At 37.4% G+C, this 18,597-nt stretch overlaps 1 protein-coding gene across 1 annotated transcript in view; it reads right to left on the bottom strand.

Annotated features, from left to right (window-relative positions):
* Positions 1-319: 319 nt before the first annotated feature.
* Positions 320-18,597, bottom strand: part of camsap2b (calmodulin regulated spectrin-associated protein family, member 2b) — a 51,743-nt gene continuing 33,465 nt past the window's right edge. Inside the window, exons 4-17 of the mRNA XM_016241423.1 lie at positions 14,754-14,831; positions 12,989-12,997; positions 10,398-10,488; positions 10,222-10,306; positions 10,111-10,136; positions 9,823-9,889; positions 9,483-9,731; positions 7,088-8,906; positions 6,100-6,236; positions 5,295-5,515; positions 4,811-4,907; positions 2,573-2,685; positions 2,189-2,307; positions 320-1,898 (exon numbers count right to left, since the gene is read on the bottom strand). Coding sequence (XP_016096909.1) covers positions 1,602-1,898; positions 2,189-2,307; positions 2,573-2,685; positions 4,811-4,907; positions 5,295-5,515; positions 6,100-6,236; positions 7,088-8,906; positions 9,483-9,731; positions 9,823-9,889; positions 10,111-10,136; positions 10,222-10,306; positions 10,398-10,488; positions 12,989-12,997; positions 14,754-14,831 — 3,408 coding nt within the window. The 3' untranslated portion in view covers positions 320-1,601. The remainder of the gene's footprint in view (positions 1,899-2,188; positions 2,308-2,572; positions 2,686-4,810; positions 4,908-5,294; positions 5,516-6,099; positions 6,237-7,087; positions 8,907-9,482; positions 9,732-9,822; positions 9,890-10,110; positions 10,137-10,221; positions 10,307-10,397; positions 10,489-12,988; positions 12,998-14,753; positions 14,832-18,597) is intronic.

Here is an 18,597-nt window from a genome sequence, read left to right as displayed (position 1 = left end):
AGTTAATGCTTTTTTATCCATTGCATTTATGCTGCCATTTAGGAGTGAAAATGTCATTTAAAATACCTTTTGCACCATTTTTCATTGATATTATCTCTTCATTTGTAAATGAAAATTGTGTTGCATTTCAGTATTTATTCAACAGTTCCATTAAAAATTATAATACTACTTGTAAGGAACCAGAACGGTTAATTTTTTTATGATTCACATCCCTACCCATTATTACACACCAAGTCATAAATTATGTTATTATAAGTAGATAATAATGTTGGATCATAACAGAGGGGAAAATTAGGTCAAACAGATAAAGTTTTGGTTGTAAATCTGTATTTATGTTGAGGTTAACATTTAAATACAACAGGCAAAGCATATGACAAACAAACAGCGGAGATGACCTGGAAAAAGATTAGACAGCATGTGGAAATGAACATCTCTCAGAACAACTTACTTTTACTCTTATCACGTCTCATCATACTTGCACCTGTTAAACATCATCTTTTTCATATGAAAAATATCAGTAATATTCAATGGCTTAAAAAATATGCTTAGTATGTAAAACTATATCTGTACAGCATCAATAAGTTCAAACAATGATTTACTTCACTTAGTAAAAATAACAAATATCTTTCAATTCTTTTGCACCCGAAGACAAAATGTGTTACCAGACAACAGCCTGCCCAAATAATCCCAGCTCTTAAAAATGCACTTCATAATTAAAAATTAGTTCCCACATGATTTAGCAATAATATGCACCATCTCTTTGAAAGCTTCATTATATGATATTCAGTAACTCAGTGTTTCCTCTGTATTATTCATACGGAAATTTACTCTACTCAAACAGTCAGCTAAACTGCTCTGTCTCTCTAAAATGTATGTTTCAAACATACACGGCACCCAGATATTCTGGGTCATGACACTAGCGATAGCAACATATAGGAATGTATTTTATCATTCTAACTAACATGTTTAGTTTTGCTCCTCAACTTAATCAGTTAAAGGCTCCATCATTACTTTTACACCACATACAGAGTAACCCAAGCATGTTCATTTTATAGCAAGTCTTGAGCGAACAACTCTTACTGTAGCTAATTTTACACACGTTCCTGGGGTAGCAGACGTCCAACAAAATATTCAAAATATTCAAACAGAGACATTAAATAAAGCAAGAAATTCTGAGGTTCCAGTACACTAAATGCTTCTTCAACTGCATGACCATCTGTAACGTTAGTCTTCAAGTGCAGTATGTCCCTAATATAATCTTTTACACCTCCATTTCCACAAACACTAAAGAAGCAGATTGTGTATCTTCATATGATGCAATGACTTGCTCATAAACTCAGTAAGTGTGCGTTAAGTATTGCATAAAAGACACAAGACAAGCATAAGGCCACAAAATGTAACATGTCGGAAATAAAAATGACTTAAAAGCGCATCTGTCAGTGCTGCAAATAAACACACACAAGTGTGTATGTGTACTGTAGAACAGAAGGTCTTGAATTTGCCACAAATGAACATCCAAAGCCCGCAAAAATGATTTCTTTACATTCAGGATGTGCATCATAATGTCCGATAGGCAGGAACACTCTCAGTGAGCTGTCAACTTATTTGAGGAGTTTTTTGGGTGTGTTTTGTTTCTTGATCTGCCAGAGGTGGCTGTAGATGGTGATGGCGTCCACACTAGCTGACATGGTCTTAGCGGGGATTTTGCTGAACTGTTTCTTATCCGAGCTGTATTTGTAGAGGTTCTCGATCATTTTGGGTGTGATGGTCTTGGGCCCGATGCCAGCCAGCTTGTTGATCTCCTCCGCCTCTGGATAATATGTGTATAGAGAGCGAAACTGGCAGCCAGAGTCTCTGAACAGAATCAGGAAGTTGTTGGCTTCGGTTTTCTCCATTTCCTGGGAAACATAAAACAAATACTTACAAATATGAAATCATTATTATTCCCCTTCAGGTTTTAAATGACAATCTAGACCTCTGCACCAAGTGAATCAAGAACTATTTATTTAAATAGGACTCATGTAGTATCTTCATATTCCACAGTCCCAGAATAGAAAAAATGAAATAAAAAAATAAATAAATCACTAAATAAAACCATATTTGTTACATGGAATAAGACTTTTAATTCGCTACATAAATTAAATAGAATTTTCTACAGCAATGTTTGTGCAACATTTTTTCCCCTCACATCCAGGATTTTGTTCTTCTGTCCCTCATTGACGCGGCCCGCGAGGCAGCAGTGAGCCAGTGCGTTCTGGATGATGTGTTTATTTGATTTAGCACTGGGCTCCTTGTACAACTTTGGCCCTAGAGAGGAAGAGACATAAGAATTAGAGGAAGCTATCAACATTTGTGTGCCGACTGCTGTTGAGGTTCAAGGTCATGACAAGGTTATGATAGGGGTCAGTCAATTTTATCCATTTAAAATGTCAAAGTTCAGTGTATTCAGTTTAGTGTTACAGTAAATGGCATACTGCTTGTTGGTAGCTGAAATAAAAACGTTCTTCTACATAAAGATTTTAGGTTAAAATGTTTTTGCAGTTCATTTAAATTCATTAGATTGTCATGTCACCTGTGTATTCTGCGTTTGATGCTGCAGATGACGTTGTTGATTCAAGCTCCCAGTTCTCCCCGTTTCCACTTATGGATGGACACGGTGACAGAAAGCCCTCTGTGGACTCTGGCCTGAAAATACACAATCAGACACACTTAAAATAGCTCTTTTATAAAGCCTGAAGTACTAATTTAACAGGTGGCCCTTATTGCTGCTGGAAAAAGCAATGTTTCATATCAAATCAACTGCCCAAAAACCAGTAGTAAGCATAATTCCACACACTGATGTTGAGAAGCTGAAGGCAGTAAAAAAGGAAGCGGAGCATGGATGAAGGAGAAATCGCAACTCATTGGACTATGTTCTAACCAGGTGCAAGTTTCCAGCAACTAATTCAAGTAATTTAAAAAGCCCACAGTGAAAGCAAAAATTCTGCATGACTTGTCATAGAAGTAATGGCCAATCAGAACGTATGTGATGTTTTTATACAGTGATGCAGAGCATGATTCTGTTGCAACCAGATGGATTGACAAAATGTCTTGTCACTTGTCATTTGTCGCTGGACAAAAACTAACATGGAAGTGGTATAATTTATCACTTGCACCTGGTTAAAGGGATAGTCCAACCAAAACTGAAAATTCTGTTATTATTTACTCACCCTCATGTCATTCCAAACCTGTATGACATTCTTTCTTCTGTGTAATACAAAATAACATATTTTGAAGAATGTTGGTAACAGTTTCTGGTCCTACTGATTTTTTGTCCATACTGTGGAAGCCAATGGGACCCAAAACCATTTGGTTACTAACAATCTACAAAATACCTTTTCGCGCTCTACAGAAGAAAGTAAGTAATACAGGTTTGGGATGAAAATGTAATTTTTGGGTGGACTATCCCTTTAAAGGGGTCATATGATGCTTTTTTAAAGATCATTATTTTGTGTATTTGGTGTAACAGAATATGTTGACATGCTTTAATGTTCAAAAAACACATTATTTTTCAAATACTGTACATTATTGTAGGTCCTCTATGCCCCGCCTCTCTCAAACGCTTCGTTTTCTACAAAGTCCCTCCTTCCGACAAGCGCAGTCTGCTCTGATTGGCCAGCTGACCCAGTGCATTGTGATTGGCCGAACACCGCAAGCACTCGTCGGAAATGTAACGCCCCTTACCATAATCGCGAGCTTCATCTTTCAAAATAAATGTAAAGACAGAGCCCGAAAGGGGAACAGAGTCGCGTGACAGACACAGTGATGAAGCTGGTATGTGTTTGCAGTACACAAGCCACGGTTAAGACAGCTGACTCCACTGTGATGTGACCCCCTCTCTCGCGCTCTTTTTTTGCTTTCGACTAGAAACACACAGCATCTCCCTGACATGGCTGCTTCAACACTAACTGCGGTTACTGAAACCACGCCTTCTTTCTTTGCGTGAACATTTGGGTGGCATTATGCTAATATTTCCACATAGTGAGGTAGATATGTGGGGGCGTTCTAGAACAAGCCGTTTTAGGGGGGCGTGGCAGAGTCTTAACTTTGATAAAGAACATAGAGAACCAAATCTCTTTGGTTTTGAGACTTTAGTCTTTGCAACTTCAGGGATCTTATCTATGCACAATCAGCTTGTAACACTCTAAAGAGAAAGGAAAACTTGAAATCGCATCATATGACCCCTTTAAGACACAATGCTAAACTGAGTTTCATAAACAACTGCTAAAAGATGAGCCATTTTCTGTTGTTGTTGTTATGATAAAGTAGCCAACAAAATCACTACAAAAAACAAATATATACTATTATACAACAAAACATGAACACAAAGACTGCTACTGATTGTTTTATGACAAATGACTCAGAGATGATAATTATAACAGTTTATTATGTTCCACTAATATGCTGATGATCTAGTGAACTGATCTGTCCAAGCGAATGAGTTTGTCCAGTGCCCAAGCTGAAATGACAAGCCGTCGGAGACCTAATGACATGGGTATGATGCTGTCTGCAAACTGACCTTCCCTTTCTCCCTTTAGGGGAGCTCAGAAAGAAACGCAGACTGCCAGGAGACAGTCTGCTGCCTCTGAGCAACCAGAGAAAAGACAGAGATACCATAGACAGAGGGTTATGAACAAGACAACAGAGATGTGTGTCAGTACTGATTAATACAAAAGTGTGGCATTTATAATCTCCACAAAAACTCATTATGTTCTCTGTTTTTGAACGATCTTTAACAGGGAAGGTAACAGTGAACTGGACATGGTCTCACCTGGATGTCCTCTTATCAGATTGGACACTCTCACTGTCTGCCAAATTAAGGGAGGCGAGTGATAAGCTGGACACAGAATATCCACGAGGTCTTGACCCTGAACACACAAATACGAATGCATATACATGCACATAATTGGCATACATTTTCTTTTAGAAGCCAGTTTCAAAAGCTCTGATATCATGAGAGCAAATTAAGTGTATTTAAGTGTCATTTTTATACGATTAAAAATATAAACATTTTAATAAAACAAAATGTAGATATATAATATTATTAAAAATATATAATATAATTAGATTTTTTAATATTACTAAGTATATAATAATAATAAATATTAAAATATAGATAGAGTCATATTTATTATTAATACTAATTTTGGTTTTAATAATAATATTAACATAATTATAATTAATAGAAAGTAATATTTTAATAATTGTAATATTGTTTTAAAAAAAGAACAAAAAAAAACTATTTCCCATCGTACCTGTGGCTGTCCGTGCTGGAGGTTTTGGAGACTCCATGATGTCTCTGTGCATAGATTTGGGGCGTGGCTTCTTCTGCTTGACACTAGCGGGGCGTGGCTTAATAACACTGTCCATGTCCTCCATCAGTTTGAGCTGCTTCTTCCTCAAACATTCATTTTTTATATAATCCCGTCTTGCCTTCTCCTCCTCCTTCTTCTCACGTTCATCTTCTGCTTTCAATCTGATTAAGGAAGCAGAGAATACAAGTATGATGAACAAATTTCCCTAAAACCTTGCTTTTACAAGTTTAATGGCTTTTACAAACCATTTTGAATTCATTTATTAAATACAGAACCAAAATGGGTGAATGTAAAAATGGAGTATATTCCAGTGACTAGTAATTTCAATGAATCAGTTCAACTTTTAATTTGTGTCATCACTCAGAAATGTTACGGAAAGATCTTAACTTCAAATGCTTTAACATTTTTTTTGTATTTTATTATTGTTATACTACTGAGTATAAATGAAAATAATTTGTTCTTAGTTTATATTTCTATTTAAAAAAAATGATTTATTTTACTGTTTATTTCTATCTTCACACATTAAACATTTCAATTATCCTCTGCAACTGTTACTGCTTAGTCAAAATGCCAGTTTGTTTTAACAACACCTCTTTCTAAAAACACCTATATCTTTAGCACACATTGATATCTGTAGCATGATGTGTTGAATTAGCTACAGTATCTGTGATTGTGTGACTTAGTTTACTGTGATCGTGTAGTTCTCTGTTATTGTGTGATGTTGGAGTTGTGGTGTTTTTCATACCGTGCTGCTTCTTTCTTTTGTTCCATCTCGGCCTCCTGTTGCTGTTTCTTGATCTGCATCTCTTTCTCCCTCCGTAGCCTTTTTTCCATCAGAGCTGCCTTCTTCTGTGCAATATCCTCCTCTGGCTTTAGGTCATCCTGAGTCACAGCAACACAAACAAACAATCATTCAGTCTGACACAGAACCTCATGTGCAGCTGGGTGTACGAGACAATGTCTCTCACGGAACATTGTGTTGTGCTTCATGAACGATAGAAAGCACAAACACTGAACTCAAACACAAGAACCCAAACACATTTTTAAAATACAAAGAGTCTATCTCAAATGAACGCTTGCTTGAGAATTGCACGTTTAAATGGAGTTAAAATTACAAAGGCATGCTGAAGCCCTTGATCAGAGCACCATACACTGCCACCATTTGTGCCAAATACAAAGAATGAAAGTATTTTGTTTGTTTGAAATAAGACCCTGGTTTTTGATATTTTAGAGAAATATTGTCAGGTATGGCAGTAAAATCTGCTAGTATTATAAATAACTTTTTTTTTTTTCATTGCTTTAACATGTGTCCATTTTTTAGATGCCAAGGACCCCTAAATATGATCATTCACTTGTTAGGGACCCCATCCTAAATTTTAAAAGGCAGTTAGGCAATATACTGTATTTAAAAGGCAATATATTTTATGTATAAAGGCCCAATTCATACTGTGAAATGAATATTATAAATATGTGTAAAATATTATTTAGAAAATATTTAGTTTCTATTACTATATTTATTTATTTAAAATTAAACTTTCATTTTTTTATTTATTTCATTCTACTTTTTTATAATTATAAAATTATTTCGATTATTTATTTTAATTTTTTTTACACTGTCTCTAAATTTGGGGTCCCAATTTGCAAACCCCTGATTTACACTCATTTTCTTTATATGCGAGTGATTTCTGCTCTCCAACTCTTCATACGTCCTATGCAAATATATGATTTCTCACCCTATAGAAGAAGCCACAGCACATCTTCTGGTCTGGTCTAAATTCTAATCCAGTCTCTGTTTCTTTGCTGCTCTCCAGATCATGTCCATCCAGAGGCTTCAGAACAGAGAGAGGAACCTCAATCAGATTCTTTTTCTTATGCGACTCTTCTTCATTTGTGTGTCCACTGGCTGTTAATGTCAAATGGTCCATTGTCGGCTGAGACAGAACCTCAGATGTTGGTGCATTCATGATTTTGTTACTCTCGCCAACATCCTGTTTTTCTTCTCTCTGCTTTTCATTCACCTGAGCAGATGGCGAATTTTCAGCTGCATCTTTGGAGTCTTTCTTACATGGCTTTTCTCTAGCTGTGTGGTCCTCACTGGAAGGTCCCTCACCATCTCCCAAATAGGCAAATGGGCTGGACTGCGCTTGACTCGGCAAAAAACGTCTAAGTCGAGGCAGGCTGTCCACTGACTGTTGAGTGTTGAGCATGCGGCTAAAGGGGGTGACCTTCAGCTCGTTGGGCCTTGGCGTTCGTGGGGTCCTTGCGTGGAAAGACGCGGACTTCCTTTTGATCGTAGAGGGCGAACGGTGAGTCGTGCGTGGCGAACCGGTGGACGACAAAATGGGGGAGAGCGACCCCACCGAACTTCGACCAACTAAGCTGCTGCTGCGCAGCTCACGCATCTGTTTACGTGGCGATGGCTCGGGTGGCGAAATCACCCAACTTTGGTGTTCACGCATTTGCATGATGTGTTCCTGCTGCTGTGCCAAGCGCTGCATCTCTGACTGTAGGAAGTTCAGAGACGTGTTCAGGCGCTCAATGGATTGCGTATACTCTGCCAGGTCCACCTCCACGGCTGCTTCCTCTAAGGGTGACTTCGGCGGTGCACCGTCAGGTCGACATCTCTCAAGTCTAGAATCGGAGTCATTCGAATTCAAAGGTGTCTTTAGAGGTTGAAGGTCACTGGTTTGTTTTTCCCGACCATCTGGGCCTTCACTGTCGCCCCCTAGTGGCGACACAACTCCTTTACGCCTGACCACATTGAGGAAGGCGGTCCTGCCCATGCGCTGCCTGTGATGCGTGAAAGCTGCTTCGACTTTCTTCTTGTGTGCCTCAATGGCTCTGCGTTTCTCTTCCAGCTTCATCTTCAACTGGACCATCTCCGACGCCAACAGGTGTGAGGTATCACGAGGGGAGGTGATGCGAGAGGGGCTGTGTGCGTCAGGAGTAATCGAACGAACTGTCCCAGTCGCTCCTGGGGTTGTGACGTTCAGTTCGCCGCTCTCAGGCGTGTTACCGCCACTCCCGCTGCTGCGGCCATCACCGTGGCTTAGTTTACGAAACTTCTGTTCGGCAAAGCTGGTCATGCGAACTGCAAAACCCAACGAGGAGGCCATGCTGGTGGCCAGGGAGCGTGTTTCCAAAAGGTTTGGACAAGGGCTGCCGGATATCTCCGGAAGTGGACAGGAACGAGCTTCGCAGTCCTGGTCCATGTCTGAATAGTCCTTCAGGGATGAGTCCTCATCCTGTCCGTCTTGGATATCTTCGGTACGGACATGGATTCCAGTGTCCAGGTCAGTAGAGGTGGAATTTAGGTCCGCATCATCCGCTCTGGCCTTGGAAAGCGAGTCCTCTGGATCGTTTGGATCAGATGCGGAGTTGTGGGAAGATGGGTTGTGCAGGAAAAAAGCGCTGTCCCCAGATGGGGGCTGCAAGCTGCTGTGGGGTCGCTCAGAGTCATGGATGATCTTCAGGGCTTCTTCTATGCTAGGGGTGTTGGGCTGAGGGTTATACGGAGGGCTTGGGTTGTCTGCTGATACACCATTTGAGTACCTGAAACATGGGATATTCATTCAGTTTCAATGAATTTTCAAGATCTGGATAACAATTACTTCAATATATAATAGCTGTCCACTGAATATAATAAAACTGTGAGGTTGAGGTAGTGACATTTGTCCTAATCTTTTTAAAATATGCAGACTGTGTTGAAGTTTCAATTAGCTTTAGTGTGTAAATCATATCATTTACACATTGGACACATTGCATGTATGCAAAATATTGCAGTTTGGACGCTTTCATTGCAAATAAACTGGCTTATCGATGGGTACTGAATTGAGTCTGTACTTGATAATGACAATACAGCAGAAAGACTGGTATTGTCACCTTTTTACAATTTTAGTATGGACTTAACAAAGGACTTGCACTTGTATGGACTGTGTGTGTTGTTTTTATTGTGGTTTTGTCATTTTGACAGTGTCCTTCTCCATGCAATTTAATTTAGTCAAATTTCTTTTGTGTTTCAAAAAACACAGGTTTAATATAACATGAAAGTGGGTAAATAATGACAAAATTTTCATTTTTGGGTGAACTGTAGCTTTAAATGACCCTAAAAGGAAAACAAAGATTTACTCAGTGTAGTTTCCCAGACGATGTCTGCTGATGTGTCTGTTGGATTCCTCATCATCCTCCTCAGGTATTTTGCTGTGGGCGTTCCCATTAACGGGCTGGAAGGAGAGGTTCCTCCGCATGCCTCGGGCCGCGTGGTGAACTTTAAAACCCAAACCTTCAGTGCTTGCCGATCGGCTCAGTCCACGTCCTGAAGATGAACTCATGCTGTCATCAAATGGAATCTCAAATGATATCCCATGAGCTGAAGACCTGAGGTGAAGACAAACAGTTACTCATCTGCTGCATGTAAAAGACAGAGTAAGAGAGTCAAATGCATAGAAAGTTTGTAGAGTGCACAAACCGTTTCTCTTTAGGCCATGTCCCCACACATCCGTCCACATACGACAAGGAGGACGACCGCCTGTTAACTGTTGTGAGAGAAAGAAATACCCATTTACTTACATGCAGCAGCAAGTAAGTGTTTACAACTAAATAAAAGTTCATCTACATTTATTCAGTGCATTCAAGCTATACATTTTATCAGTGTGTGTGTTTTACCAGACGAGCTACAGGATATACAAAAGTAATATGAGGTGCAAAATCTCTTATAAGTTCAATAAAAGTGTGACTTAATTTTTGGAAATCTTACCTGAGTTGTCATTTTTAGGTTGTGACCTAAAGGAATATAAATTCAGACTTGCATAAGCTCATTATTTAAATTCTTTGCAAACCTCAGACTTGCATTGTATTAAAGACAAACCTAGACTGTTCTGGACTGCCTGGTCTGTGGATCAGGTTTTGTTTGGTTATGGGAGCCATTTTATTGGACTGGGATGGGTCAGATACTACAAAAGAAAAGATAAACAAAATTGGTCCTAATAAAATGCATGACATGCAAACCAAATATAATGAGACACCAGATGAGACAGACCTTACCTTTGGTATTGAGTGTGCGGGGCTGAACAAAAGATGGTTTCACAACTTCACACCACCAGAATAGCTCTGCCATAAACACAAGGTAGTTACTCTGAAAACACACAAACACACACTAAAATTATTGAGAAGAAAATGATACACAGCAAAGAGAAGTAGTGAAGAGACCTAGATGGAAAACTTTCAGACAATCTCTCTTCAGTCTTTAAATATATTGAACGAAGGGCCTGACATGTTTGTAATGTTGCTCTATAACCACAAGGTGTCAATGTTCTCTTATAGATTGTAATAGACTCTTACTAACTTCAAAAAGCAAGATAATGGCTAATGTATGTATATACTACACAGTATATACTGTGTACTGCCTACTACTTTTAAAAAATGTGCGGTGTATGATTTATAAACCTGGGTATTCTTTGCATACAGACATTTTGCAGACTACACACAGTATTAATACTATATACTGCATGAGGAATAGTATGGATGGTCATGTGATCTGAACATGGTGGCGGTGTAGTCTAGATTCTGATCACCCAATAGGCATCATAACATTATGTTGTGACAGAACACACAAACACAAGTTTAAGCTATTTAAACACCATAATAATAGTGCAAAATAAACTGACTTTCCTCAGTGTATAACATAATATAGTGTGTTTATTGAAAACAACTGTGCAGCAACCATAAAAAGAGTCTCTTTCAGTGCATTAAAGGGTGTTCTGACCCGACAAGAGCAACAAAGCAACCGGGGCAGGCTGACACGAACAGAACAGACCCAGCACTCTCTGCTGATTTATTCAGTCCTGACACCTTTATTTCACCACAGTTAGTGGCTGTTAGCCTCATGAAAAAGGCTTTTTTAGTGAAAAACACACCACTTAAGCCCTAAATGACCAAAGAAATCAAATGTACCTTTGTTTTACTCGAGTACATGTGATTGGCTGAAGCAGCCGACAAGTATTTTAACCTGGTTTACATAATCGACCACAGACTCATCTAACATAATGGTAAATACACGACTGCCAGTTTGGAAAATGTAACACATTTGCTTAAAAAATAGGTTATAATGGTGCCTGTGTGAGGTAATGGCTACACATGGACTGTGTTTATCTAGCCACACCACACCACTAACATAACTGTCTGAGGCGATCCACTTGGCAGCGCTCTCACATGCACACAAACGATGACTCAGTCATCCCAAACCGTCAGATTTAAAACACGCACTGGTCGGCTTTCCTTTCCTGCGTCAGCCCTGCTGAAATTCCCTGTAATACTCCAGTGATCAAACTTGCATTGGCCTCAAACTATATTCAGTGGAAAATCACCACATAAAGTGCTCAGAAACTGTATCCTAGAAACCATATAAAGTTTGCAACACTGAACCAAATGGGAAACACACATCATACTCATTGTGTTGAAACATCTGAGAAAACCTCAGATACTAAATCATACTATAAAAAAAATAATATATATATATATATATTAGAGCTGGGCAAGTTAACACGTTATTATCGCATTAATTGATTAACGCCGACAATTATTTTATCGCGCATTAACGCAGTGTTTTATTATTATGAAAGTCCATTGCTCACTGGCTCTGAATACACACACAGACAAACCATGGGTCACAGGAGGGGTGGGATGTTGATAAGTACTGGCTTGGGATGGGCGTCATCACGCGTCTCAACCAATGAGAGCATTTGGGGTGGGCCTAAGACTGCAGCAGCGCTCACATGAACGCTCCCGATAAAATTATTTAGGCTAAGTATCAACATTCACAAACCACTGTTCACTGTTAATTTTTAAGAATGCAACGTGCTCGTAATCACGACTTCATAAGTGGGAAATAGGAAGTTTCCGATAGCACGTGACGTGAAGACAGCAGACAGACAGCACGGAGCGATCACACTAGTCAAACGAACCGGGCTTTGGGGGTCAAACATGCTCGGGCACGGTTAAGATTGCCTAGTGTGAGTACACCCTTATTCTCCCGCATCCCGCACACACCCGAGTTTCTACCCACCCGCACCCACCCATTATATATTGTCCCGCGCCGCACTCTGTTGTGTTGGGTCCTGCGATCGTGCAGGTCTCTGAAGGTGCCTGTTATAATGTTATGATCGAGGCTCTGGACTCCGAGCATAACTTGTTTTTCTATAACAAACTATAAAATATTTTCTATAGAAACATTAATGCCCTGGCAGTGGCAAATAGCTTGTTTTATATTTAATTTGATTACATTAATGTTATAAATTGAGATTTACAAGAAATATTTTAACTGCTACTATGTAAAAGGAATACTGCTGTAAAATCTTACACCTTATTTGTTTAAAGTGTTTGCCAACCAAATGTTATTGCACTTTTGTTCATATAGCAGTACTTTTAAATGAAAAAAGTGCACAATACACTACTTTTGAATACATTATTGAATGTTGTGCGTAACAATGCGATTAATCGCAGACAATCATGCGATTAATCACGATTAAAAAAAATTAACCATTGCCCAGCACTAATATATATATATATATATATATATATATATATTAAAATAAAAAAATAAATAAAATTTTCTACTGGTTAGTCAGCTTACATACCATTGTCTTCTATAGTAAAATCGTAAAATCAGCACATCAACTGAAATTTCTAAAGAAAATCAGAACAGTGATTGTCATGTAACAATAGGGCTGGGCGATATAGCTAAAAAATTATCACGATATAATGTTTCATATAATTCTGTATCGATAATCATTGAAAATGTTTTATAACCTTTCTTAAACAGAGAGCAGTAGAAAAAAGGTTTAAATTTAACCATTGTATTTTTAATTTACCCAATTTATTAAGACAAACAACAACTTATTTTAGTCTTAACAAACAAAATAACAAATAAAACAAAATAACAAAATAAAATTGAAACAAATATCTCCTTTCTTATATTTTATTTGCAGATTAAATAAGTGTTAAAGAAACTTTTGGCCCATCTCCTGAGGCCACAGGAGGGCGCAATGAGCAAAATAATGCACCTTATTAAACGTTTTATTCAAGGCAATGAAAATAACGGCTGTCTATAAAAAAGTACATAACGTCTAAACTAATATTTATAAATCAAATATGATTTCGTAAATTGCATAATTGGTTTCGGCTTTAACCTAACCAATATCTTCTCCGCATTAAGCTTCTATATTTCTCTAATATTTTGAATGGAAAATGCAGCAGCGGCGCATCTTGTGGTTTCAACTGGAAATAGACTAACAAAAACATTTGAAATGCAACAACATCATCCTTACCGCATCTCATGTGCGCCGCTGATAAGGCTCCCTGACGCACACCTAAAATTCAAATATACCGTTTTTTCATTCAAATGCAAATTTTTATTTTAAATTTGACTTATATTCCTTTTTTTGATTCACAGTCTCCTCATCGCATGCAGGCACGGCACTCATTTCAGCGTGTGTTTGTGCGTTCTGTTGGCTCTCTGCTTGTCAAAAAAAAAGTGTGAAACTATCATGCGATATAGCAAACATTTGTTCTATCGTTATCGATGATGGTGTACCGTCGATACATATCGATACCGTTTTATCGCCCAGGCCTATGTAACAATCATCATCAAAACATATCAGGATGATCTATCAAAATTTTATCTGTAAGTTTTTATGGTTAATTTATATTCAATTTGCTCAATTTATTGTTCATAAAGCTGTGAAAGACATACTGGTAAAAAAAAATGTATAGCCTGAATGCACTGTAAGTCACTTTGGATAAAAGCGTCTGCTAAATGCATAAATGTAAATGTGAAAGAACTATATACCATAAATGAGACTAACTGGAGATATTATTATGTTCTTAGAGATAACAATGGCTCCACTATATTTCTTCTTTCTGCATTTTAACTCTGTTTCAAAATATTTAACATGGTGTGGAAAAAAAGCGGCATTCTTCAACAAGCCTATGTGTTGGAAAGTGTTCATCTTTCTGTTTAACTTCAGAAAGAGAGACACCAAAGTGAGGGCAGAATAGTGTATTATAGGAATATTGTAAGGCATGGCAGGAGTTACATTTGTAAAGCACAGAATAGAATTCATGACAATTATGTGGCATGTCTGTGAAATTTAGTATCAACAGCCAAAATTTCCTTTTACAGTTTTTACATTTAAAGTTTACTGTAACTGGTCTGTTCATTAAAATTGATTTAGCATTGTGTGGGTTTATCTATCATAAGACTCTGCCCAGAAAATAACTGTTAATAAAATATCACATGTAAATATGAGTGTATTTAGACGTTCTAAAGAAGTGGAATAGACTTGATTTTAATACAAAGATCAATACTTAATTAAATCAACACTTCAGAGAACATCTCCTCACCTTTTGAACTGTGCAGGGTTCTCCTATATCTAGAACTCTACGTTCTTGGGCCAAAAGTTCTCTCAGATGTTCATTTACCTGCATTAAAAAATTAACATATGTAAAATAAGCATGTACACATGGACAAACTTGCACAAATAAAGATGCATTAAGAGCAGGAGGGTGGGGACTTTTTGAATTGGATTATTTTGTCTTCTCGGAAACATATGCAGAAGTAATTTACACAGTTTCTTAAGGGCAGTACTTAAAACAAAATAAGAAAAATTTACACATCATCCTGTTTTATTGTTTTGCCTTCTTGAGCATCAGTAAATGTTTCCATCTTAAATTATTAACATTTTGCATATTCTGCAAGGGTTAGGGTTAGTAGCATGGGAAAATATGGGAAAGTTGAATCTTGTGGTACATATCAGAGAAGTGTTTCCTGCAGCAGTACCTTCCAGTGGCACAGCATCAGGACAGTAGAAGTGCAGTAGTGCAGCCAGAGCGCAGCCGTCTGTGTTGTCCTTCAGGAGATTGTCCACCAGGGGGAGACAAAGAGCCGGACGTGCTTTAGAGTCCTCTCTTCTGTACTGGCCCTGTGGATTATGCACACAGAATCGTTGCTATGACAACAAGATTGTTAAAATGGAAATGCATCATAACCAGAGCCAGTTAAGGGACACACAAACACAAACACACACACACACATACTGGTTTGCATGTTTTATGGGGACATCCCATAGGCGTAATGATTTTACACTGTACAAACATTATTTTCATTCCCCTTACCCCAACCCTATCCCTAAACTCACACAAAAATTTCTGCATTTTTAGATTTACATTTTTTTCATTGTGTCTAATTTATAAGGTTTATAAGTTTTAAATTTATAAGTTTCCTCATGGGGACCCCAAAAAAAAAATGTCCCCACAAGGTTCCCATTTGGTTCCCATAAAGTAGGGAATACCAGGCACACACACACACACACACACACACACACACACACACACACACACACACACACACACACACACACTTTGAAATTAAGTCAATTAATTCAAATTAAGTCTATGGCCTAAATTAAGAGTTTCTCAAATTAATGTGTTGATCTTAATCATTTTCATTCATAAATACAGTGAATTACTGATTTTGGATTGGATTCTTGTCAGTAGACTGCTTGCTAACGCAAGGTGAGAACAAGAAAAAACCAGTAATGGACACAGCTTAGAGAGCTTACATAACTCCAGAAGAGGTAAGGTAAACAACAGAACATACTTCGATCTCTATTAGTGTGTAGGTGCCCAACAGTCACACTAGACTGAGCATGCGGACACTGCAACACTCATAATATGGCGTCATATTCTGCAGCGCCTTTTTTGAAAACATAATTCAACATATAATACATTCAAAAACCTAAAACTATTTAATAAACTTCACTACTTCAATTCTTCAGATTTAAAGTTTGCATTCTTTTAATTCAGCTAAGAGGTAACGCAGACTTTTTATTGGCCACATATCAACACATGGCTTAAATTCACAGGGCAGATTTCACCAAACTTGAACTCTGGAATGCAGTAAAAATTCACATGAGCTTGTTTTTCCTGTCTCCTGCATTCGCATGTGTATGAATGGAAGACAATGGAATAAAAAATGCAGTGCTCTTACATTTTCAAAACATCTCATAGTTAGTGTAATGATTACAGTTTTTCTGAATTGCTAAAACACATTTCTTGAAACCATCACTCATTTTCTCAAAACCTTAAACACAAATCCAAACCTTCAAACTAAATTCACAGAACCCCTGACTCTTCTGGCAAAATCAAACAATCGCTTCAAAACCATTTCACCTGTACTCAAAATCAAACAAAGCTTTCAAATCATACTCAGTACACACATTAGTCAATAATATACCCACTACAGATCATTCATTAGACACTACATCAAAAAATGGAGAACACTGGACATGCATGTAGTTACAAAAAAAATGTTTATTGTATTTAGTAAATATTTTGCAAGAAATAGAACAAAAGAACAAACAAAAGAAATCACACCTAAGTTTGGTGGATACTCCGGGAAAGTTTTCAGTCCAATGATCCAGTAAACGAATGCATTCAAACAATCCGTCCAAAACAGAGCTAATATAAAGGAAACAAGGCTGATTACATCAGAGATTGCAGAGAGAACAGAGACTCGCGTTGCGTTTTCAGTGAATTATTCATTCCAGTGTGTTTTGCTTTAAAACACAAGCTCTGTCATATTCCCACCGCTGTATGGCCAGATGAGATGCGACTGGATAAGTTTCTTGCTAGTAAAGTTTTGATGGATGAAGACTGCAATCAAGGTTAAGGCGATGGTACAGGAGTCATACAGTAAGCACGCGTTATAATAATGCATATGAGTGCTCTTGACGCACTGATCGCACATTGTATTTATGCACAGGCACAGACATTTCCGTACATTCACGTTGTTTCCACACACATTCACGATAATGTTTTGATTTGCTGTGTTTAGTTATACTGAATGGATCCATGTACTGTAGTAGATATATGCTGTCAGCAGGCGGTTGGTTTATTTTTATTTTTTGCCATCTCCATGTGGTCCTGTTCGGTATCGCAACTTGACTTCTCTAAAATGTAAAAAAGCTCTTTGCTGTTGCATTGTACACATACTATAAATATCTGAATTTTATTTTATTTTTTTAGCATTTATTTCTTTCATATGTGCTTATATGGGCTTCTTATATCATTTGGTTCTTTGGTGTCCTTTTGGAGTTTCTAAGTGTCCTTTTTTGAAATGGCGTCTAAATTTATCTTGAAAAAAGCTTGCAGAAAATAGAGATTTTTGAGAATCACCCTTCAATCTTTTGGTTTACTTTGCTGGATATAGCAAATAATGACAAAATAAACATTTGAAACAAGTCAAATGATCTGTGCTTAATTTCATGAAGTGTGTGATTAATTGCCATAAATCACAGAAAAAGAGTGATTAATTTGATAAAAAAATGTTTTATCTACTGACAGCCCTAATATATATATATATATATATATATATACACACACACACACACGCATGCATACATACATATATATATATACATACATATATACTAGAGATGCACCGATTGCAATTTTCTTGGCCAATTCCGATTTCCGATTTTTTGGATGTGTGACCTGCCGATACCGATCTTTGCCGATTCCGATTTTCTTTCTAAGAACTATAATTGACAGCATATACAAACAAAAATCTATGCAAATTTCAATGCAAAAATTATTTACATAATAAAAAGAAATTATTAAACATTACAATTCCCTCCACTCTGGACTAAGTTACAGATTTTCTCTCACTTAAACAACTCTCAAAATAAAGTGCTCTGTGACTGGAAAGAGGAAGAAATTAGAGGGTTATATGGGTTTTTTGGGGCCAATACCAATATTAGGGCGTAAAAAAAGGCTGATACCGATATATCGGCCGATATTCATTGTGTATATTATAGTACAGTACCAGTCAAAAGTTTGGACACTTTCTCATTCGTGTGTCCAAACATTTGACTGGTACTATATATAGAATACAGTATATACATAAACAGAATATATATACATAAACACATTTTTTGCAATGATCACTCAAATGTGGTGATCAAACACTTATAATGGTGACAGAGATATGTAAGGACATTTAACAATTTAACAATAAACTTGTGACGAGTGCGATGCACAAAGTAACGGGGTGTTAGTTGTAACACACGTGGTTTGAATATTTATTTTACCATAGTAACATTTAAATTCTGGCTTAAGTAAATTTTTTTATCTCAGTTTTTATTATTCATTTAAAATGAGACAAATCTGCTATTATTTTAATCTCCAA

The sequence above is a fragment of the Sinocyclocheilus grahami genome, unplaced genomic scaffold, assembly GCF_001515645.1.
Source record: "Sinocyclocheilus grahami isolate Dianchi unplaced genomic scaffold, SAMN03320097.WGS_v1.1 scaffold622.1, whole genome shotgun sequence".
NCBI classification, from domain to species: Eukaryota; Metazoa; Chordata; class Actinopteri; order Cypriniformes; family Cyprinidae; genus Sinocyclocheilus; species Sinocyclocheilus grahami.
The sequence above is the reverse complement of the archived record's forward strand: the minus strand, read 5'-3'. Positions and strand labels throughout refer to the sequence as shown.